At 44.0% G+C, this 25,526-nt stretch overlaps 1 protein-coding gene across 10 annotated transcripts in view; it reads right to left on the bottom strand.

Annotated features, from left to right (window-relative positions):
* Window positions 1-25,010, bottom strand: part of AAK1 (AP2 associated kinase 1) — an 86,468-nt gene extending 61,458 nt beyond the window's left edge. For all 10 annotated transcript variants that reach the window (XM_062597052.1, XM_062597046.1, XM_062597050.1 and 7 more), the window contains exons 1-2: window positions 24,859-25,010; window positions 24,443-24,734 (exon numbers count right to left, since the gene is read on the bottom strand). In XM_062597052.1, the coding sequence (XP_062453036.1) occupies window positions 24,443-24,605 (163 nt within the window). In that variant the 5' untranslated portion in view covers window positions 24,606-24,734; window positions 24,859-25,010. The remainder of the gene's footprint in view (window positions 1-24,442; window positions 24,735-24,858) is intronic.
* Between the last annotated feature and the right edge of the window lie 516 nt (window positions 25,011-25,526).

A 25,526-nucleotide genomic window follows, 5' to 3' on the forward strand; every position in this document is an offset into this window, starting at 1 on the left:
ACACCAGGGCAACAATACATACATCATTATATTTGGCATGTTTGCATGTAATTATTACTAATGGTTATCTGGCATCCAACTGATTTCTTCTTATCGTGTGAAAAGTGACAAGCAAAACACTAAACTTTACCTGATACATGGCTAAAATAGATTGCCTTTGACAATGCCCGTCTTGCAGTATCTGGTGTTTACAAGCTGTTCACAAAATCAGCAACATAACCATACGGCCCATTGAAGCTATTACTCAAATTTAAATTATTTTTACCAAGAAAATACCAGGGAAGAGCAAGTGACCAGACAACGCTGCCACGTTCAAAGTACAATGCTCGTTTCCGTTATCAAACGGTTTTTATCATGTCTATTATAGCCCATCTCCCAAAAACCCACAGAAGAGTTAAACCTGCAAATAGCATGTGTGTCAGCACTGGAGCCATTCAATAAAAAAAAAATCTCTCCGCAAAGTCCTCCATTTTACATATCACAGTTTGTCATAACAACTAGACTTGCTCAAATTAAGACATAAAAATACCCCCTCCCCTTAAACTGCTTCAAGGTTGGGATCTCAAATTACAAGCCATTTTTATAAACTTCTAAGCCCTCAGTAGCAGCCTTCTTGCTCCTTCCTAGCCACATTCAGCTCAGTTCTGGAGAACACACACATTGTGCTATCTTTAGTCCAAGGAATGTCTACACCGAAGAAAGCATGAGAGCACTCTAATGATTTCCCTGCCTCCCTTAGAGTCTTTAATGGAGCCACTAGATAACAAGGGACTAGCACCTAATATGATTTGCTTGATCCCTACATTCTCAAAATATAGTGGGGCAGGTTGGTTTGTTGTTTGGTTTGGTTTCAGTTTTGGCCTTTTTTTTTTTTTTTTTAACTCATTGAGGAGATCAGTTTTGGGCTTTTTTTTCCTACTTTGGGTAGCTTTCCATGGACCACAGATGTACTCTAGAGGAAATATTAAAAAAAATATATATATATATGTATATATATTAGAGTCTCAGTCATTATCAAAACTTTTTTAGAATCACAAAATTTTTTTTATTTAAGTCAGAGGAAATCCATCAGAAGCCTCCCCTCCCTTCCCAGCCCTTAGTTCTCTTCTCCCAGGCACAAAGGCCAGAAGGATACTGTATCTCTGTTTACAGTCCTACACAGGGCAGAAAGAAACATGAGCTGAGCAGCAAAAAAAGAACAATTAAACTTTAAAAATACAGATCCACTAAATTCAAGGTCTGTCTTCTCCTTTTAAAGGTTTGCTTCAGCTAAAGTGGGACTGGTACCTCTTCTGACCAAGTGCTAATGTCTCATTAGCAAAGTTCTCCTTAAGGTACCCTTCTTCTAGCCCAGTTCCTTGCCCCAGTACTGATTAGAGTACATCCTGCTACCGTTCTTACAAGCAGCCACCACCAACTGGCAAAGAAAACTGCAATTTATGCAACACAGAATATAGCTAAACCATCCCAAGAGCTCAAAGGAAACAAACATTTATGATCTTAAGTTATGTATGAAGTTTGTGCTCTCTGGTACAGGACTGCAACATCAACACACTAGGTCTTAACATAACTATGCCCTGGAGCATCTTCCAAACGGAGCAATGGGAGCTATACAAGCCAGGCAGAACAGCATCCAAAAAAGAAGAAACATTTGTTGAGAAGTTGTCATACATATATAACAGCACTTAAACAAGTTGCAGGAAAATTGCATCTTTGTGTCGTTTTTCTCCATTATCTTTAACTCCTGTGAACTTCAGCTGACACCACCACAGATGGAAGCTGTTCAAAATAAGTTATTTTGCTTGAAAATACACCTACCAATTTGGTTACTATATTATTAAACTCCCACTGATTGCAGATTAAAGCATGACAATTTTTCTTCTAGTAAAAGCAGAATGCTTCTCTAGAGAAAAGAAGTATTGATTTAATCACAGTGAATGGCAACCTTGTACAAGAATCTAGAGCAAGCAACTTCGCCACAAGAGAAGCAAGACAGACAACTCGCATTCACTCAAGAGAGAATGCCTAAGTTTTACTTCCTAGATGTCTATTACATCATCTAATGCGACCACCTTGGTTACACCAGACCATAACATTCCTTCCAAATAACCATTTACTGAGCCTAGTTTTCGATTGTACCCAAGATATCATCCAGGAAACTGTAACAAAATTCATTCCACATTTAAATCAGAAGCGGTGTAAAAACAACACTTGAATGTATCTGGATTTATCATTTTATTATGGCTTTTACTGCTACTTGGCTTCAGCACCCCCAGCTTTGCATGCAGAGAACAAGACTGCAAAACACGCGCTGAAACAGCATGAGAATGGTCAAATGGGAAAGACAGGAGCAGAAAAGGCACAAAGAACAGCAGTTTCTCACTGTATTCTTCATACACAAATGGTTTCAAGATATTCAAGATCAAAGCCCATTCGCAAGACATACAGGCCAGTTTTCAAAAAAAAAAAAAAAAAAAAAAAAAAAAAAAAAAAAAAAGCTGAGCACCTACACCTACAAATCAGCTTCCTTTGGAAGCAGCAGGTGCACAGACATACAGGGCAGAGAAATCAGGCCACTGAGTTTTATGCATCGCGCACGTATTTACAGAAACGAGGCCTGACTGTATTCACGTGACAAAGCAAATCAGAGCTACCACAGGAATCTTCTCCCCTACAGTAGAGGGCTTCAGGCTGCAGGTCACTCCAGGCCAAGGTCAGAGGTGTATCTGTCTTGGTGTTTTCCATAGAACAACTGCTGTCTGCCCGAACATCTGCAAGCGACAGAGATGCCCCTACCAATCTGAACCTTTTAGGTTCATTTCCTTTGTGATCTCTTCTCCAAGAGATATTAGTTTGAAGCTCTGTTCTATCCTTCACCTCGGAATTCCCTCACACATTTATTACCTACTGCTTCACTATGCATAGCAATGCTTTTGAACCATAAATCTTGCTCAGGAAAGCAGAAGTCGCCCCAAACTGTTGAATTCCAAAACAAAACAAAAAATAAGTAGAGGTAAAAACAGCACTGCATCATCATTTTAAGGTCAGAGCTTAACATCTCTAAATAGGTTACCAGCTAATATACCTGAAGCATTTTGAACCACTCGAAGCCTTTTCATTGGCAACTATGGCCAATAATTCAGACTAACACTCAAAGAGCAGTCCCAGAAGGACCTACACTTCTATAGCCTTAGCAGCAATTTTGTCAGTAAGCAGCAGACAGAAAATCCAGTTCACATTTTCAGCAAGGTATTACAGAGTACAGAGGAAAGAGGGCCCAGAAGATTGCTGCAAGCTTTGCTTGGCAGCATGAGACTGCCCAGGACAGTAACACTGTTCAACACAGCCCAGGGAAGTGACTGAGCTACCCAGTATTTGGGCAGCAGCCAGCACTGACTTTCTAGTGGCCTTCGATCATTCTTTCACCTACTATGCAGTGCTACTCAGTTAAAAAAAAAAAAAAGAAAAAAAAAAAAGAAGAAAAGGTCTATTTGCAGAAGATGATGAACACCTCCCACAGGTCTCAAAAGCAAGGATGGGCACCACCCAGCTCTCACAGACTGCCAAGGGCAGCCTGGTCATTGCAGCATTGAACAAGCAGATTTTGGTTAGACCAGTCACCCAGCACTCATCTGAATGATAACAGCATTTCACATCATTGTGTTGAAATTAAGACACTTATTTCAGCTCTTCACTGTCTTGTGAACAGCCGCTCCTCACTGTTATACCCCTTCTCCTTGCATGCTACCTACCTACTACATTACCTGCCTGACAGCCCCAAGGACTACTCCTAGTCAGTCTTACAATACAACCAATTTCTCTCCAGTTATCCCAGTCCAACCCCCAACTTTGCTAAAATCAAAGAAGAGTTGTCAAGCAATTACATTGCACTACCAGATGCCCATTACAGGACCACTCACTTCTCAATGACAAGCAGGCAAGACAACCCTTGGAATGGCTAGAAATCGCTAGCTTTGACGCAATATGCCAGCTCCAATTTGATAAACAGCCATGCCAGGCTTTGTGCAACTCCAAGCTAGCCAAGGTCAGCTCAACAGCCTCTGCTGCCTCCAGTGAATTTACATAGCCATGCCATATGTGCAGCCAGGGAGGGTAGGTCGTATGCAAGTAAAAGCTTAGAAGCAAAAGTACTCCAGGCACTAGGAACATTGTCACAGTCTGTCTTTGCAGGCAGAGCATTTTTTCCCGGTACAGGTATAGAAAGCAAAAGGGAAGAGACTAATCTGGGCGTCCCATGGAAAAACAAAAAACAGAACAAAAACAAATATGGAGACTTTGCCAGCACCAGAATGGAGAAAAGCAACAAACAAGCCTGCAAGATGGTTCAGAGGACATTCTCCCTTACATTCAAAAACAAGGGCCCCCACGTTTAGAAGTTTGGAAGGGAATTAAGCTCTTTGCCCATAAAGCTGGCAGAAGCTAGAATACAGCTCTCACTCTGAAACATAAAAGAGTATTTATATGCTCATATGTATTGACCACCTTCTGCAGGTAGTACACAGCCAGCATCACAGTCATCATCAACTTAGAGCTGCAACAGTCAGAGGAACCATGGGGATGATCAGTGTCATTTGTATTTAACCCTGGATTCCTGTCCACTGCCATCTACTGCTACGAGCGCATGGAAACGTGGCTGTCTTGCCACTCCCTGCTGGCCTGACTATTCCTGCTAACTGCTTTTCAGATGAGCTGAAATAAATAAATAAATAGTAGATAATAAGGGAAGTTCCAATTATCTCCAGTCAATACAGATGTCAGAGCAATTTTCCATGAGGGCTTGTGCAAGCATACTGGCCAATTTCCAGTGCTTGTAGTTATATTTTCAGCCCTTCTGTAATTTCAGCAGGATGCAGAACTCTTCAGTCATGCAAGCTCTGATAAACTAGGTAAAACCAGTCGCATAAAGCTGCGCATGATCCCCTCTCGACTCCTCACGAGAAGAGAGCGAGGTAAGACGACAGGATCCCACTGCCTTTATGTGCTTCAGGTGTATTAGACTAAAAATCCCTACACAAGCCTGGAGTATTCTTGTAACCAGTTAGTCACAGGCAGTCAGCAACGCCCATCTGAAAATAAAGTGTAAGATTATATTTGCAAGCTGATGCTGCACTAGCTAATGGTGCCCCTCCCCGCTTTCCCCACAGACAAGATCTTGATTTATACTGAACGTGAAAGAAGATGAAAAGCTGTCCCAAAAGAGAGCAGTGCTTCAGCAGATGTTCTGTCCAGCTATTCAGGTATCTTCCAGGGCTTCTGCAGCATTTGATTCCCAAAAAACAGTAATGATGCAGAGAGGGCTCACAAGCCACCCGAAGACACTGTTCACTACAGAGCACCTCATGGGAGCTACGAGTCTGGACTAGGATTTTGGTTTGCCAGGCTAAAAGCTTGTGCAACAGGTATGAGAGGCGAGCGCTCCTCTGCTCTGAGCCTGCCCAAACCGTCTCATTTGCTTCATGCTACAGAAATTCATTGCTTTAGAGCAGCAGCTGAGAGTTTTACAGCTGCATGTTTCAGCGTTGGAGCAAGAACTGGTAGACAAGAGGTCTACAATCTCATTGTAGATGACTTCAGGAAAAGCATTTGAAATAAGCCTTACCTAGGAAACAAGAATAGCAAATTACAGAGATAGGTAAAGCTGGAATGCCTGTAGCAGCTCTGGGACACAGGCACAATATAAAAGTATTCTCAAAGCCCTATCCTGGGGGAAGAAAAGTACAGGGGAGAAAGTAGTAGAGTCCAGACTACTATCAGCTCCTGAATCATTAAAATTGTTTCAGGTAACTAGAATAAAACATTTAAAAGACTTCATACAACACTGCATGACAGAGCTGTTACAGCAGTCCAACTTGCTCCAATATTTAAATACTTCAGATGCAATGGAATTCAGTTACTCAAACTTAACTGTAAGTGAATTTGTTATGAGAGATGAAAGCACTAGTTTAATCAGTGCCTTAGAAGTGCGGAAGAGAGATATGCCAGATTCATACTCAAGGGTAAAATCCTTTCCAAAAGTCCTTTTGTTTCCTAGTTATTTAATATCCTTTAGAAACAAGTATTGGAGGAGCCTAAAAACCTATTAGCAAAAGCTGCTGTTAGATTTTTATTTCTATAGCATAGATGCTAAATTATCATCTCAGACATAACTCATTCCAAGACCCCCTCCCAATACACATCATTAGGTTATCTGCATACACAATCCACTGTTTAAGCTGCATTTAGGTTCTGCTCCAGATCCTCAAATACACCCTATTAGATAATTATGTGAACAGCAAAGAAGAAAACAAGGTATTACTGCAGCCAGGTTTTGTGCCTGCCAGGCAACAGGCCCCCATAACAAGCCTCGTTTTGTTCATGCCGAGTCAAAAAACAGCAAGTTCAACCCAGAGGAACCCTCTCAAGCGCGACAGTGGCTAAAACATCAACTCAAACTATATAACTTGAGTTAATCATAGCCCAACAAAAGACCTAACTGGACTCTGCCCTATACACATAAACCAAAAAGCAAGTTAAGACTTCAGAGTCTGCAGGGTCAAACCCATTTCACAAGTCACTGGTGTTCCCAAAAGACACTGCCTTGTACATGTTATCCTGCTACACTGATCCACCACTCTCCCCTGCAAGAGACATCAGGGGAGCTGAGAGTAGAAATACCAAACATGATTAGATCTTTAGGCAAAAGATCTCCTTTTTCAAATCCAGGTCAAAAGCACCTTCCAGAGACCTAAGTGCTGTTTACACAGGAGGACACGAGACAGGTAGCACAATCTCTTCTTCACCACGTATTTGAAAACGTCTTCAGAGCATATACGCATCTTCCTCCTGCAAACATTTTTAAGCCTTGTTTTAGATCATATCTCCCCTCTCGCACCCCAAGATTACATTGGATGATCCAAAAGTCACCAGATTTGAAGAGAAAACACTCTTTTCGGTTAAGTCACTATGGTGGAAAGTCAGCTGCCAAATCACAAATCCCAATTGGGGTAGGGGGCGGAGAGTTTTTTTTTTTTTTTTTTAAAAAAAAAAAAAAAAGAAAAACACTCACTACTACATTTTAAATTTGCTCCATCATCCTTCTACAAATAACTTAAATAGCTGGAATTATCACAGTTCCTGATAAATATTCTGGATGCCACAAAAAAGCTTTACTGAAATTCTTTTCCAAGCTGGACAAACAATGCATGTGAGTTTTGACCGAAATGCTTCCAACTTTCTGCATTTTATAAGCTCTCTCTCACCCACCTCAAGGCTCCATGGGCTGCCTCACACATGCATCAGTGCTGAGGGGACAGCCAAGTTTTCCTTCAGATGTCCCCAATAACTGCCCCAGGCATATTTAGCCTGCAGGAAGAGCCAGCAAGGCATTTTAAGCCCCTAGTTGTGCTAGCAGGCACTTAATTTTAAGTGCTTTGCTGAACCAGGCACAAAGCCATTCCTTACTTGCACAATACAAATACTTATCGATTCATACCCATCAAGAATTATGTCATATTTTGCCTTATCTTACAAGCCAGAAGAACTTCCTTGGCATTTTCTTTCCTAAGTACAAAGGGCAGGCTCACTCGAACCACTTTTTTTCCCCCTTCCTCCTCTCTCCAAAGTCAGGATGCTGCGATCCAGTTACAGGAAAACTGTATCAACTCCCTTGCACAGTGTATTTGCAGCCCACCATTCCCGAAACGTTGCTAAAACGTAAGTTCCCAGCACTTCTTTGTTTCATGGCTGTAGCCACAGCCAGCTGACACACAGATACTGCACATTACCCATCACTGGGCATCAATGCTTGGCAACATCAGAACCATTTTCTCTGCTGCTGTACTGAGAAAGCCACCCTGCATCCTGGACACCTCCTTCCAGCTGGAATAACATGCAGTCATTTAACACAACAAATGTTTTTCCCCAATCGTTACACATAACAGCCGTTCTTGATCATAAAGGACCAAGATACTCGCATCTTCTCCAGGGACAGAGATGGCTTCAGCAAACCACAATTTTGGAATCACTTGCCCTTTGCTATGAAGGAAAAAAGGCCAAGGAAAATACTTAGGGCAAAGTTAAGCAATACAATATTCTGTAATTACCTTGAACGAAGGCCAAGTTCAGCCGATGTTAGTATCAAGCTCTGTAAGCACATCAGGGAAAAAGCACCAAGACATGCCAATACTTCTCTCCAGCTCTCAGTGTTAGTTTTCAACACAGAGGCAGATGAATAACCTGGTCTCAGTTCTGCCCAGCTATAAGCCGAGGATGGAAGGGGCCAAGTGACTTGTATGTAGAAAGATGGGACAAGAGAAGGAGAAAAAAAAAAAAGTAGTCAAGGTCTTCCAGGGTTCTTTCCTCAAGTGCATTGTGGATGCTGAGCTGCAGAGAGTTTCTGAAAGAGCTCTCATTCCTTCTAAAAAATTGCTATTGAGCATCACAAGTCTTGCTGTCAAGCAGAGACCAGCCCAGCAGCTGCTGCAAAAGGCTCCACATTCAATCCCAAGAAAATGGGACAGAACAGCAGTCCATTACTGACCATGCTCCATGTGGGAAGATACTGGGTCTCCCTTGCCACAGATAAATATTTGCTGGGTTATTTTTGAGATTTTTATTTTAATTATACTTCTACTACTCAATTGTGATGGTGCATTAGGATTACAGTGCTATTTTTGTTGACATTAATCTGCACTGATGTATTCTTTTTGCTATCTTTCATACCACTTTTCAATTACCCAGAAGGGAGGTATTAATATAGCATACCTTCTAGAAACTATAGCATTTCAAATCCCATTTCCCCTCCCTCCCCCCTTTTTTAATGCAGCTCCTCCATCACTTCTGGGAAATTGCCAGAGCAGGATATTTCACCAAATCAATTTTCTGTTCCAATATTACCCCCTTTTTACTGCCTAATCCTCCCACAATCTGGGACTGTGATTGTGAAACGTTCTGCCCTTGACACTTCACAAGGAATCAGAATGGCTGGGATCCACTGCACATTATTTCTGCTTTATCAAGCATTTGTAATGTCCTCTAACTTTGAGAGAAATGCCAGAAAGAAAAAGAAAAAAAAGAAAAACACAAAACAAACCCCCAGGACTCATTGTTAAAGTAGTTCAAGGTTTAATTAAGAAGCCACAGTAACGAGGCAGACTTTGCATTACGGCTGTAACATCTGTGATCAGATCTATCACTGCACAAGGAAAGTAAATATGACACTGGTGCAATCCGATTTACTGAGCTCAACCTGGAACACTCTCTCTGCTTCCACTTTCTTGAGGTGGACGTTGCCAGAAACATAGGCATTTTGCAAACAGGTCTTCTGTCATTTAAATCATGGTCTTAGAGAATTGCATATGCTATTAGTGTAGGAGAGCCTAGCATTAATACAAAAGGAATAAAATTAAGAACCTGACCAGAGATGGTGTGGGTCAGTATGATAACATACATATTATAGCAGCAGCATGAAGGAAAGCCCTGCTTACGCAGCCCATGTCACAGAGCTCTGATCTGCAGGCCTAAGTTCTCCAGGCAGTCCCCAGAAAGCATATTTGTCCCACAAGAGCACCTACAGCTGCCCAACCAGGGCAAGTCCAGAAAGGATCCTTCAAATACAGCAGCTTGCAATAAAAGACTGGTACTGGCTTACTGTCCCCTTCCAAACTGCCAAAGGGAAAGTTGTTCTCTGCACTGGCAGGAGTTACTTGGGAGTGGACAGCGTAGCCTGCTCACCACTGCTAGTAACTCTTGTTTCTACAGTTTTTCCCCCCTCCTTCTTTTCTCCCCTGAATCAGCTGAGGCTTTTGAACTATCCCAAAACACAGTTTTAATCATTCAGGCATCAGAGGATAAGATTAGAGGGTTTAGGTAAGTATCATCTTAATTGGATGGGATTGAAGTTCACTCAGGAACCCCTCTCATTACATTTTGGATATAGCACAACATATTACCAACAGGAAAACACATTTGTAAGGGCTTCCCAGTACTGTCAAGTATCGTTAACGGCCCTGACTGTAGCCAAGAATCTTGTCTTAAAACTGAGTATTAGACCCACTGCACACAACTGTCTTCACTGTGGTGAAAGGCTAGTCACCAATTTAGTCAAAGAGCATTTCTTCCACTCTCTGCTTTGTTAGAGGGCAGAACACACTAATCTACTACTATGAAGCCTGCACGTGAAAGGGCACTTCAATTTTCCCCAAGCGAGGGTACAAGACTCCCTGCAATGAAACAGAAAACTGCAGAAACACTAGCAGTATCTTCTTCTTTTTCAAGTATTTTCTCCCTCCCCCCCCTTTTTTTTTTAAGTAGTCATCTCCACCAGGAAGGTGAGCACTTGAGACCTTCAGACTCTTATCTCCAGTGGTTTCCTAGCGTTATGTCTGACACACAAAATTTGTACAAATAAGAGGATTTTCTTCTTGCCTCTCACAGAGTCACAATAGTCCAAAGCAGAAAGGTCAGGGATGACAAAACTAATGGGCAGAGGTAAGCCTTCTCCAAGCTCATTTCATCCTCTCCTAGTTGCAAAGGGTGTTGGTGAGCAAGAGGACTGTCCCACTGAAACAGTAAGGCCCAATGTCACTGCATCAGTCTGACATTTCACCTACCTCAGCCTCCTACTGACAGGATTGACTACACCCATAACCACTCCTGACACATCTAACCAACCTGTTCTTTAACTCCTCTAACACATGCTCCACAGGTTCTCAAGCAGTTTATCTTTGGGGTGCTGTTATCCTCATTGTCAGGAAGTCTCACACTCTCCATTGTCTTGGATTTACTCTCAGGTTCTTATCCTGGACACCACAGACTTCAATAAGCAACTGACACTGTTTTCTCCACTGCCATCTGCATAGCTGGAGGCACTGTACCTGGATACATCTTTCCCAGATTACCTAGCACAAAAAGGCTTAAAATAACAGTTGTTGCTTTAATGTTCTCCTTCCTCTGTGTTTTTACTGGACTGTTTTATTACTACTTACACTGCAATGGAAAGTCATCAAGACACATAGGGTTTGGGGTTTAATTAATGCTGCTGACTCATTCTCCCACTCAATTCCATAATCCCTTGGTTATATTAGGGTATTTACACATTATTTTATATCCCTACAAGCGAAGATACTTCACCCTGAAGTTGTACACACAGAAATCACATAGCATATCCTAGAGCCACAGGCTTGTGTCATGTCTCATGAGTAAGCGATCATAATTGGTGTTCGTTTTCCCACAATACAGGGTTCAAAATAAAGATTCTCTTTACAGAGGCTATGTTTTGTTAACGGACTGCAACATCAAGCATCAAGTAGTTACAGGGCTTTCAGCCACCAGCTGAAACATAACAGGCTGTCACACAGAAACCTACAACCATAAACGTGGCTTGAGCAATTTTCTTAGGATAGCAGTGAAAACAGAGGCGAGACACAGGACATACTGCACTGAGACAACAGAAAATGCAGCACTGTGCAAAACCAGGAAAGCCAGAGTATGAACTCTGTCTTACTGCAGGCCACGTTCCTCCAACTTCAAGTGGGATGGGTGCGTGCATGTGTTTTAAATACTAGAGTCCAGTTCTGAGCAGAAACAAAACAAAAACCACTGCCAACACATTCTCCAGCTGAAAAAAGCAGATAATAATGCTAAACTAAACAGGTCTACTCTCAGCTGAGATTTTCCACTTCAACGGAAATAGCAAGCTTTAAAGTGTTGGGTTTTTTTCTTAGTTTTGGTTTTTTGTGTGTTCTTTTTAAAGTCATTTGACTTATGCTAAATCAAAATAGTGCCAAATTTTAGGGACTACTTCAGTCTAAAAGGCTTGCTCAGGCATCTCCTGGTTGCTTTTGGCTCATGAGCATAGTATTTGCAGCAAGCTATTATGATGAACTATACGTATCGGGAATACGAACTACTGCTCTTCGCGTGGCAGAGAGCAGGGTCTATGCCCTGTATTACAGGGGTTCTCCTTTAGTTCAAGGGCTCTAAAACACAAAGATGCAAGTCCTGTAGTCCACACAGGCCTAATCATTACAAAGCAGGTGAGAGCAGAAAAGAAAGCATGCACAGACGCATCAGACCTCATGAAGTTCACCATGCTCATTACCTTAGAAGATGCCTCTGCACAAAGAGACAAACTTCATTATTAAAAACAAACAGCCAAAATTAAACTGTAAAATCTGGTTGGTTTACAAAACTTTCAATTGTGGGTTAGTCTGTTGCTTTAGAGCTGCTTCCATTGCCCCTAAAAGGCATTTTAAAAGGCTCAGCACTGGAGCAGAGATAGAACTGCTCTGGGAAACTTACCAAATCAGATCTTGAAACATCAACCACCAATTAAATAGTCTTAACATTTAAGAGTTATCTTCAGGGCAAAAAGGAAAAAAAAAAAAGCACACCACTAATTTTAGTTGAAAGAGCTTCTTCTGAATAAGTAGGAATGGTCAAAATTACTCCAATTTCATCCAAGATACGACCATTTTAAGTGACTGAGGAGCCAGAGTTACATAACTGTGGAGGGAACAGAGAGTATGCATATATATATATGTACACACACACACACAAATACATAAAACAGAAACAAAGCCTCAGGATTTCAAGTCACGAAACCTGGAACAGGTACAAATACCAGAAACATCAGCCGAGACCTACATCTCCCCAGATGTAATTCTAGGCAGTTGCAAATTTAGCTAAGCAAGTCTGTCTGCAACAAGATCAGAAATTTAATAGTGACCATACCCAGAAGAAGGCTGCAATAGTGACACAACAGGAAGGCGTCATGAGTGCTCCAAGTTAAATTGAACTTAAAGGAAACTGAGCTTCTCATTTTGTAAGTACTTTTAGTTTTACTAAGGTAAATAGTTGATGAGCATCAATGCCAGTTTCATGTCAAATTATCCCAGGCTCATCCTACAGGCATGTGGCAAGCTTTTGCAAAGTACTCCAATTTTACCTCCCCTCTGCAGAATATGCAAGGACTGTATACAGTTTATTTCCTCCTAACAAAGGCAAGGGCTTCACAGGTTAGGGTCTACTGACAGAGGAAAGCAGCATCAGGAAGTCAGGGGAGACTATGAGAGTGAAATCTTCCTATAGCAATACCAGTTCTGAACAGAGCAGGTCATCAACACAGACGATCCTCTGTTTCACACAGAGGGTCTGTGGCAGAGAGGAGAATTACACATCCAACTCTAAAGCTCCATGTCTCAAGGTTTAAGTGCGAGGCTCTGCACTCTTTCGCCAACAGTAACCACTTTAAGCAGCAACAAATTCTTTGTGCCCCTGCCAGGCTCGCATTTGAGCTGGAAACAATTTTGTCTCCACAAAGTAAAATTTGCACATATGAGTAATAAAGTCTGCATGCTTCAAGGCTTAAAACAAGAGGAGCCCCCATTGCTGGCCAGCAACAATCCATTATGCAGCTCCACACTGAGCAAGTTAGCTGGGCATAGGAAGTCCAGCATCTTGGTTGGACTAGATGATCTCCAGAGGTCCCTTCCAACCTTACCATACTATGACCTTGGTAAGCTTTGTGCCACATACAAAATGCAACTACTCCACAACTGATTTAGTGGGAAAGGGGAAAAACAAACAAGAACAAACAGAAAAACAACCTTCCCCCCTAAACAGCTATGAAGGTATCTTCAGAGCCATGCACACCCATCAGATGATACACACTTATAAGGCAAAAAAAACTGCCTCCAATACTGCAGCAAAACCCAAGGTGGGCAGCCAAAGTCCTGCCGGTAAGAAACTCCTCTCATTAGAAACTCAGGGAAGCCGCAGCTCACCAGTTCCAGCTGTAGTGTTGGTTAAGCTTCAGTCTTTAAATACCAACAGACAAACCTTAATAAAGCACCTAAAATATTTAATGTAGTGAAGGATTTCTTCTCCCAAGGTAAAACAAAGGCTTATACTTACTTAGAACTGATGGGTCAGATTCTCAGCTAGAGTAAAGCACAGTCTTACTTAGCCCTACACAGATTTACCATAGCTGAGAACCTTAATGTGATTATCCAATATTACTAACATAATTATAGAGCCCCTTGCTTAGTGTCATTGCTGCAATATCTAGGCCATGACAAGACAGATTTGGATTTACAGGCTCCACCCTCTTCTGGGTACTTTATATAGGCAAGACAACGTCATAGTTAACGTTAGCATGGGAGTCAGCAGTCAGGAGCATCTAAACCTCTCCACTGTGCAAAATGATAGGACCACAGATGTCACCTGACACAGAACCAAAAGCATGTGCTTTACCTCTCCTAAAATTAGGAGAGCAAGACTAGCTGGCTAGAGTTTGTTGCATGTTTGCTAGGGTTTTGGTGGATGTTTATTAGCTATGACCCTCACAAGTGCAAACAGCCACTAAATATTTAAATCTTAGGCATTTTCATTGCACTGATGACGCAGGAAAAGGTTAATTGCTTCTCCCTCGCTTCTCTGGCTTTTGCTTTGATAGGCCTGATTTTAAGCTGTTTAACTTCATTTCTTCACATTTGCCATAGTCACATCTAATAACAGAACTTCAGGACCTCTCCCTCAGCTCCCAGCCAGTTCCCTGGAGAAAGTCAAAAAAGGAGCTCTAAATTACAAGGTAGATGAAGAAAGGAAGGGGAAAAGAAATGGGGGGGGGGGAAATTCATCTCTGGCATGCAACAGCATATTAAAAGCCTGAACCATCAATGGGCAAGATGCACGCTATGCATTAACCCTTCATTCCCTTTTAAGTTTTAATTTGAGGGTTGAAGTAACTTCTTGCACTACGTGTTCTCCAAGAACAGATGTGGAACACAGCCTGGACACCTTGAGCAATGGACTGAATTTTAAAGCATTTGAGACAGCAGTTCCATCAAAAGCAGCAGATCACTGAAAGCTATAGGACTGTATTACCCTTCAAAGCAGGAAGCGTGCTTAAACGTTCACACAGATATATTTGGTGGGCATGTGCTCTGTTTTAGTCCTGTGCATCCACTTGATTCCTCCCTGACAGGCACACTTAGGAACTCAAAAGCTGAGGAAACAGTGTTTTATTACTACGCAACAACATACACTGGTTCCTGGCAAATTATTTTGCAAAGCAGATTCAGTCCATCTCTGTTGTGACAATTTTAGTCCTTGAACCTCCAATCTAAAGACTAAAGGAATAAAAATAAAAAATGAATAACATTATTGATCGTGAATAACTCATCTTAAAAAAAAAATCCATTTGTTCAGTTATCAGCCAGGCCTCCGAAAAGCACATTTCAGCTGCTATTATTCCAAGCAGCTGCTAATAGCATCCGAGATCTCATTCATCTCCAAGTGAAATTAGCTATGGCATAAACATGCTGTGGAGAATGACTGTTCTGAGTGATCATGATTGGAACTGCAAAGCCAGCAAGAAGCTGCAGCAACTGCATGCAGCTGAAAAGCTTCACTGGAAATGCAAAGACGACAAGAATCACATCTCCAGGAAAAGAGTGAAAAACAACACTAGCTGAGTGAGAGCTGGTCTCTGCTGGAGGTTGGGGCGAGAGAGGAAAGAGAAAGTAAGATTAAACTGCCCAGGGTACAGAGTGGTTTTTAACTGGACCTGCTTGTAAAGGCCAGTCAGAGGGCTTACTAGAGCCCTTAAATGCTATGGTAACAGCAAACTCCATTCTGAAAGCAATTATGCAAGGATCCAAAGAGAGCTCACGGCAACAGACAAGTTAAATATTTAGGAATTTCAATTACTATGGCAGCACCCAGACATCCCTATTGAGCAAAGTAGCATGGAAAATGAGAGAAACGTTACCGTGGACCTTCGGGGCGGGGGGGGGGGGGGGGGGGGGAGAGTTTACAGCCAACATGATACTTCACTTCAGGAGATCCACAACATCCTTATTTTGTGGAGGTTTGTTTTAAATAAATGCAGATTTTTCTTCTGCTTAAACTTAGAAATCCAGATTTCAACCTTCTCCAGTTAAAATACAGAAATACTCTTGAGCCACAAATGCACCATCTCACCGAGTAACAAAAAACACAAGCTAAGGACTACATAATATTCCTCTAAAAGAGAAGAGGATATGCTAATCAAACCCTGAAGTCAGCAATGAACTTTTCAACTCCTCAGTATATGCCAAGCATGGAGAGAGGTTTCTACTATCACACTAGGCAGCTCTCAGGGAATTCAAACTACTGGTTACAGTCAGGAGCACACGTTATTTGTCATTCAGCCCAGCAAAAAGCACAGCCCTGCATGGAGCAGCACTTTCAAGTTTTTCAGAGATACACAGGCACAGAAGAGAGACATGACAGGCATGTGCCCGGCCGTTCATTTATCAGACATCCAGGAACAGGAAAGGGTTGCAGAGGTCCAGAACAGCAGCTGACAGAGCGGCTCTTGTGACTGTTACTCACAAGCCCACATTCAAGATTTAATTCACCAGCCTGCATGAATTTATGTAACTACTCGAGAATCTCAATTTACATATGTGTGCCCAATTTACAGATGTACGTACCTCCAGCCTGCTTGGTGGCAGAAACAGCTTCAAAAGTACAACGCAAGTGCTTCTTTCTTATCAAGATTAAAACAAATCAAAAGGTAAAAAACCCAACATCTGTTTCTTATGTTCTCAAAATAGCATCATTTGTATTGAAAAAAGTCAACATCTGTTTAATCCAGTCATATGTTCTGCTGACTGTTCTGTTTGAAAGGTTGAGTTTGTGTACTTTCCTGTGGTCTCTGAATAACACTGCATCTTTAGAAGATAGTGTGTTAACTCTCATGTCATGATCAGCTGCAAAATCACTGCTATTTGCATCTAGAGAGGCTCCTTTTCTAAGACAGCTCCTAAGAGGATGACATGCAAGCATATTTTGTTCCAAACACAACCACTGAGGCTCAGCAGGCACAAGCAAGGGCAGCCAGGGATCTCCCAAGAGCTCGGGCAGTCTTCGATCTGTGTTTGCGTTATGTGACACAGAGGCCTAGTCCGTGATAAAAGTTCTTTAATACTACAGTGACGTGAATACTAATGACACTGTGGTTAAAACATTAGATGAGGAGTTAGGCTTGCTTTTAGTCCAACAGCTTTGTCACTGCTTTCCTACGTAGTCCTCATCAAGAACAACAGGTGTGCCAGAGCACACACGTGCTTCTCTCTCACAGATCCTCCTCATAAGGACATTTTATTTTTTGAGAATTCCATCACATTTTTCATGCAGTCAGCCATTTACATACCCTCTGCTATTGCATACTTTCTGCTAAAGGTCATAAAGACAGTTATTTAACCACAGCCCAAGAGTCAACAATGGTCACAAGTATCTTCATGAGAACGAACTGCAGTCATAAGACAGGGATTTCCTATTGATCCACCTTACTCCTCTGAAGCAGCACCTAAATGTTAGAGAAGAGGTCTTTATTTCCAAAGCACTTTACAAGTCAGAAGCAATTAATCCTTCAGAGGCTCCTAAAAGGTAACTGAAGTATCACTGACTTACCAGATCAGCCTCACTGAGAAGACAAAGTAACGGATGTGTACTTTTGCACTCCACCGCCATCACCGCTGGTTATCTGTGTTCATTTCAAGTCTTTTAAAACACTTTATACCACTGCCACTGCTTATTCCCACAATCCTGAATATTTTTTTTGCACACAATGCAGGATAGCAGCATAGTCACAAAGCTTTTCTTAAAAAGAGGTATACTGCATCAAGCCAGAGGTTCATCTTGCTCACTGTGGTGCTTTGAACAGAAGCAGATACGCACAAAAAGCCTGCAAAAACCAGACCTTGCCATGCTGTTCATGGAGCATTCTGCACTTCTTTAAGAGACAAGCTTTGAGTTTATTCTACTGCTGTCACAAGAGCTTTGCAGCCAAAGCACACATCAACATTGCAAGCATGATTTAGGTTACAGAAATACAGGAGACAGGTTAGATTTCAGCGTTTAAATAACAGCTTCACAAGGCTATTTTACTATCACGCCCTCCTGAATAAATACCAAATGTCTTTTTTAAGCATTCACACAAACACTTTGGGATCTCCTCCTTATTATAGCCCTATGAACACCAAATACAAAGCAAAAACACCACATTCCTAAGACTTGTTAGGAATCTGGTTCACACCTATTGTGCCTCTCACCACAGTAATAGCTTTCAGCTCAACTCTCACAGAGATGTACACGTATGTATGCAAAGTCTCTGCTTGGGCAACTCTGCTGCCGATGGCTTTTTAAAATTTTAATCTATGAGATCATCCATCACTAGTACGTAATTTGTTTCTGCAGAACCATGAAGCAAACCAGATGCTAAGAGCATCTTGTTCCAAAAAGGTCTTTAATCCAATCCTGTGACACATGGCCTGGGGTCCTGATGTCAGCAAGGGTTCTGACACAGAGCAGGCATAAGTTCATGCACAAATCACATGGGTGCCAAGAGCACTCTCTTTTAAAACACGTAGAGGCAGTATTTGGGAGAAAACACAGACTGCAATTAAAGCACTCAATCTGGCAGGCCAGAGATCCATCCCTGCTTTGGCCACACACACTGTGCGTTGCTTCATCTTCTCACCTCAGTATAATATTTCCCAGCAGCCCTGCAAGGAGCGGAAGTACATTTTAAATAGTCCATGCCAGGATGCTCAGATACTCTGGCAACAGGGCAGCAAGAGTTCCTTCCATCAGGGGAGCCGCAGCAGCTCTCCTCTGATTTCATGCTACTGCGTCACACTGTAGACAGCTATCACTAACCTTCAGTTCATTCAGGGGCAATTTCTGTAGCTTCAACAAAAGAGAGGAGGGAAGACTCCCACAACAACAAAAAAAAGCCCCAATGGGACTTGTGTTGCACTTCAGCCTTTCCAAATCTTCTCCTTGTGCTTATAATTCATTGTCAGTATTGTTCTTGCACTCAAAGTAGTGCAGCAGACAGTATCCAGTTTAGGGAGATAGGTTTCTAACGCATTACTGCCACAAGGGCATCTCTCTCATCCCTATTCAAGAACGAAGGCATCCTTTCCTGGAACATTGTTTATTCAGTTACCCCTTGTTATCAAAAGAACTCTGTAAATTGAGCCTGCTTTTGGCATGTTTCTCCTCAGAGACTTCCTGTCTTCTTCCAAATATGAAACACAAGTACACTTTCTTAGCACAAACCAAGGCACATGGGTTGTGACCTTCCAGAAGAGCAGCAACAAGCCTTGCAGCCGGCAAGCTGCTTTCCCAACAGACACAGCCTCAATTTGTCCAATTCACCACTTGCGCTTCCTACCAAGGAAGCAGTTTTCTGTCTCCACGGCAAGTGAGCATACCTGATCAGTTCTGACTCCTTATTAGCCATGATTAATGCAGGTGGGTGAGCTTGGAAAGCAGTGAATGCTAAACCCAAAGCCGATTCCAGCTGGTCTTCAGCACATTTATAGTTTACCACCTGCTCTCTTGAATATCAACAGCTCCTGCGCACAGGGGAGAAGGGCCATGGGACAGTAAAAACCATCATAGGAGTATCTGCTCTTCTCGGATCCAAAATGTTATTGCTGGAGTCACAGCCAGAGGTTAGTAACCTCTTTGTATATAGCTACCAAAACTGTTCTGCAAGACTAATTGGAATGATTTTAGCCTGGTCTCTCCGCTTTCCCTCCTTCCCTTCCCCCTTTCCCCCAGCCAAAATACCAAATCCAAGCCTTCTTAAAGTAACTGATAACTTCAAAACTGCTTGAATTGGACACTTTTGTTTTTTCAAGGAAGGCTCTTTCCTGGGAAGAAAACTGCAGGAAACTTGCCCTCCCATGACTGGGCTAACATAGCCAGCAAATATGCTTTTAGCTACTACAGCTGTTATATAAGAATCCGACCGCCCCCATATACAATCCGGACCCATTCTTTGAAGCGTTGCATAAAACCTACCAGGGAGCATAGATAACGCAAGTCTCCAGGGCTGTACAACTTACACAGTTAAACCCATTAACACCTTCCTTCCTGATTACATCCAGGAACATGGTACAAACACATCCCCAGCAAAACCTGTGCTGATAAAAACAACCAAGCACATGGGATACCTTGACATTTACCAAACAACTTGGCATTCTTTAACAAGTTGCCTGGGTTGCACATTGCACATTCAAAAAAAAAAAAAAAAAAAAGAAAAGAAAAAGAAACCCTACTCTAAAATAGTAGAGCCAATCCCTTACCTACAAGCACAGAGCACAGTGTACATGCTTTGCCTCACAAGTTATGCACAAAGAGCAAGAAGGGGGTGGGGAATCACATCTCATTCCAAGAGGAGGAAGAGTTTAATTCCTAATCCAAATATCAGCCATCAGCTGGTTAGTAACTGGCACTTCATAGAAGCTAGAAGGCAAAAAATTTGACAAAAACGCATGTCACAAGCAATATCTTGAATCAAGCCATATTCGAATCAGGTTGAGCATCAAACAAAATGGCAAATTTTATCCTGAATGGAGTTTTTTTGAAAGTAAAAAACTAATCCAAAAAATCAGATATAACTTTAAAAGATAGTAGTGACTTCAGGTTAACATGCTGCATGGCCACAAGAGGCCCAAAGTGAGTGTGGGAGTAAGGCAGGCAGAAGTCCTCTGCATGTAGCCCACACACACTAGCTGCAGCTCAGGAGGCACCTTCTCCACTGGACACAGTTTGTCCATTCACATCCTTCCAAAGTTCTTCATGCAAGATGTTGTTGGTTTTCTTTAGCAGACCTGGAAAACAAGCAACCTTCTTGCAATGTCCTCCTTCAAACCAGAGGGAAAAAACTGCCAGCAAAATAAAACGTATTTGGCATTGGTTTATGACGTTTGGCACTGGATGTTTTGAAACATGTATTAGCCAGCAGCACACATGCTGACATGTATCTGATAAGCTTCAGTGAAATATCCAATAATCATTAAACCCATTTTCTCTCATTTACACAGTTTTAGGGGGAGAAAAACCACAAGCAACAACTCAGAAACTAAGATTAGTTGAAAAAGCAACTTCTCATAGACACAGAGAAATGCAGCCTTTGATCAATGCTAGAAGACAAGATAGGGAAAAAAAAATCAACAATAAAAAAAAGTCTAGCAAGTACATGCATCTGTCAGCACTTATATACCTCGGGTCAATTCAACACTGTTAAAACCTTACAGGTATGCAGAGTAATGCAGGATGTAGCCCCATGAAACCAGGACATTCATGCAATTCCCCATCTAGTTTGTTTTAGCTCAGGGGAAACACACCTTGTCTCTAGTACCTTTGACATAGATGCCTATCCACCAACTCCTTAGCAAATTTCTGGCAACATCCTTTAAACACTTCCGCTGCCCTGCTTCTCACCCATCACAGAGACATCCTCCTTCTAGCTCCAGGGTTTTATTTTGTTTTTAAAGAGAAGTAGCATTCAATTTGATCACACCACTTAGTTTCTTCTCATAAACAAAAAAACAAAATAGTAGCCTGACTCACCCACCTCAGATGCCTTCTGGGCATTCACCTCACCACTCTGGTGAAACACCAGACACTAAAGTCCCCTCATTCACCATGAGAGCATAACTCCCACGTCACCAGTTTTAACCCTGCTGCCCTTGGAGTTCTGCGAGACCAGTATTGGCTTTTCACAGTAGTTAATCCTCATGCAAACTTTGATGGGAATTTTTCAATAGATTAATCATGCTATTACTTCGACTACAAGATGATCACAGAGACTCAAAGAATCACCTATTGCATTAGACTGTTTGTAGAAAATACCAGTTTTCCTGTATTATAGTGCCACAAACAACCACTCAGATTCCTTCTATATTATTCCCATCTACTTCCTTCCAGACAGAAGGACCTTGGCATGTTCCTCCCTACCCAGGAAAGCAAGTATTCAGTCAACTACTTTGGGGGGAGGGGGTGAAAGAGACAGAGTACAAAACTGCATTGGATATTTTGGGGGAACCTGCCCAAGGAACTGACAACACATGGAGATATCTGCCAATCTGCCATCTGGCACACTTCACTGTGTCTGCATTTAAGGACTTCCCGTCTGAGCCAGAGAGCAATCATCTTCAGCAGGGTTGCTCAGCAGAATTGCGCGCGACTGGTCACAGCTTTGACAGACAGAGGTAAACCCCAACACTTCAGTTCCAACAACTCTGGTTCAACCAGTTCCTCAGGCTTGCAACTGTCTCCTCCACACCATCCATCATCATTTCAGAGTCCTTCTTTTAAGTCATTTTTCACATTTCATTTATTTTCTATGCTTCACATGCTGCACCAACACATGGGCCTCTCCTCTTCCTTCTAAAGCAAGGGGGACGAGAGAGGTTTCTTTCCCAGACAGGATATTCCATCTCCTCTGACAAAGTGCTTCCCAAGGGAATCTTCCTTTTAGCAGAAACAGCCAAGACTTCACAAGTCGGCTCTCCAACACTGCTGAGCCAGGAAAATTAACACCAGATACAAAAAAAAAAAGTTTTCTAGACAAGGATTCAGACCTCAGTAGTGCAGAGTCTGGGTTGCCAGACAGCTACCCAGATCCCTAGCTGAGTAAGGAAAAATGTTCCTTACTAGCACTTCCAAACCCCTGACCAAAACGCCAGAAGTATGCAAAGCTGCTGCACTTGACTGGTGCTGTCTCCCCAGATGACCTATGAGGCCTTTCTGATGTTGATAAGGGGAGCTCCATTCTCCCCCACTCCCCCCAATAGATGACAACCTGCTAATCTACAAGCCACCTTGCTTATTCTCCTTGGAGACTCCAGGTACCATTCAGAGGGATTTACAACTGTACCAGGGGTCTAATCCTGAGGAAAATATCTGCCCAGCACACTTCACCAAAGAACTTCCTTTGCCTTATGGCATGGTCAGAAAAGGAGAACATTGTGCCTACTCAACAGGCCCGTGAAAGCAAATTAACAGCTGTAGCTAGTACTAGGCCCATTCCACAGCCCAGCAGAGAACCCAGGAGTCCCAAACAAAAGCTCTTAGAGGCACCAGTTCCTTTGGGACAGCAAGGTATGGAGGGGAGGCACCTCTCCCACAATAAGCCCCCACCCACGCAGTCTGTGCTGCAGCCCAGCACCTTTGCCAGCTGCAGCTTTGGTGAGCCAGGCCTGAGAGCGTCCAGGGGCATACAGGTTCACATCCTGCTGCTGTCAGCACCAGGGCAGGACCTGCCAATAGAGTATTCATCAGCAAAAAAAAGTCCTTATTTTCCCATGTTACCACGATGAGGCCAATTGTGCATAAAGGAAGACTGTGACGGCTACTCAGGTTTAACTCGTCTAGTTTCTTAACACCTAGGGCCAAAGGGCCTTAGAAGCATCAGCCAAGGCAAATCCATATTGCAAATCCAAGTTCAAGAGAGAAGAAAGAAACACAAAATAAAAACCCCACATGCTACATTTATGAGCTGAAGGACTGATTCTGGCACTCTTCTCAGCCTGGCATGCAGCAGAACCTATGCATCATAAAATCATTTCTGAGGAAAACGTCACAAATGTATGCTCTTTCACACTGAGATGATTTTCACAAATCCATACGCACATGCACGGGTCCCTCTTAGGGCTCACATTTTAGGGTTCTTTCTGTAAAAGCCAATAAAGGTCCTCCCACTCAGCTCTAGTACACTAGCTACCCTCTCCTTTCCAATTACAAGATCAAAACAAAACACTTTTCACTGAAATTACAAAGGATGCCGTGCAGGATTTGGCACAGGAGCAGAGCTAAAGAGGCTAACATCTCTCTGAAGGTTGAGGCTAAGGTTACTAGCCAGAGACGCTCATAAGATACCCTACGGCCCAAACAAATGAAATGTAAAATGATAGTTAAAGCAGCAGTATTGGTTACAATAAAAAAAATAATACCACCTGCTTTCTGCACTGCAAGAACACCTAGGGAGCTTCATAACCCCTACTGTTCATCTTTTTCATCCTACAATGTTTTATATTCAAGGGGAAAAAAAACACAACCGAGTTTACCATTTTCCTTGCAGAAGTCTTAAACAAACAGCAATCCCCCATCTCAGATAAAAGCTAGCTCTACTCAGCTTATATATGTGCATGATAAACACGCAAGGAATTTACTCCAGTGTTTCCTTCCCCTCTCTCTAAGCTAGGAAGAGTGGGGAACTGGCTAAAGAAAGTTAGAAGACTACTGGTTTATTTGTTTATAGGCATGTTGTCCTCCATCAGGATATATGACAATTTTGTCTTCATTAAAAAATATATGTTTGTGTGTATACATATACATATGCCAGCTGTGAGGTAGGGAAAACATGAACTTAAACACCTGCAATTCCCCAAGATTTTAAAACAGGAGAATTAAGGCAAACCCAGCACCCCCGCATCAGGCTGACATAAGGGGAAACCCAGGAATGCCCCAGTCCCTCAAGGGCGACGAAATATCGGGGGGGAGGAAGGAGGCCGGAGCCTCTGTTCCCAGGGAAAGGGAAGGAGGGAGAAGGGCCGCGAAGCAGCAGCAGGAGGCGGCGGCCCGGGCACCTCACCTTCGGCCAGCACCTCGTCCACCGTCACCTGGCAGCGGCCGATGCTGAACACCCGCCCGATGTAGCCGCTGCCGGGGCCGCCGCTGCCGCCGCCACCGCCGCTGGCGCCCGAGCCCGGGCCCGAGCCGCCCTGCTCCCGCCGCGAGTCGAAAAACTTCTTCATGGCTCAGGGCCGCCGCCGCGGGGGCGATGCCGCCGCCGCCGGGGTCCCGCTGCCGCCGCCGGGCTCCCGTGAGGAGGGTGGCGGCGGCGCTGGGCGGGAGGGAGCCGCGGTCTCCTCGGGGATTCACACCTGCAACAGCGGGGTGCGGGGGAGGCGGTTAGTGCCGCGGCGCCGCCCCGGCCCCAGCTCCGGCCGCCCCCTCAGCGCGCCGCCGCCGCCGCCGCAGCCCCGCCGCGGCCAGGCCGCCCGGTACCTCCGCGCCGGCGGCGGGTGCCTCCATGCAGCCCGAGCCGGCCGGTTTGCCCGCCACAGCCCGAGCCACCGCGGGTCACGGCGGGGGCCGCCTGCCGGCAGGGCCCGGGGCCCGCATCGCAGCCCGGCGGCCACCGAGCCCGTCAGGCACCGAGCCCGCCGCCGCCCCCCGCCGGCCCCATCCGACCAGGAAATGGGCCGTCACAGGAAGTCCCGGCTGCCGGCGGGAGCACCGCCCCCGCCTCGCCGCCGGCCCGGCCCGGCCCGGCCCGGGCTCGCCTCGGCTCGGCCCGGCCCGGCCCGGGCGCGCCCCCTCCTCCCGCCGCCGCCCCCGGTCGCCTCAGCGCCGCGGAGGACCAAGGGGCGCTGCCGGGGGTGGGGGGTGTAATGGCGGCGGCCGGCCCCGCCGCGCGGCATCCTGGGAGCTGTAGTTCCAGAGGGCGCCATGCCGCCCCCTCACCCATCCCCCGCACCCCCGCACCGCGGACTACAACTACCGGCGGGCAGCGCGGCAGCGCCGTTATGTGGGGTCCTAAGGGGATAAGGGGGTGCTTCTCACATCTTGCCGTCTCCTCCTCTCCTGTTCTCCCTGCCGGCGAGGATGTGCTCTCCGGGCTGCCCCGGGGAGCCGGGGGCACCGGAGGGGTCCACGTCCTTCCCGCCAGCTCC

Source organism: Rhea pennata, chromosome 28 (assembly GCF_028389875.1).
Source record: "Rhea pennata isolate bPtePen1 chromosome 28, bPtePen1.pri, whole genome shotgun sequence".
NCBI lineage: Eukaryota > Metazoa > Chordata > Aves > Rheiformes > Rheidae > Rhea > Rhea pennata.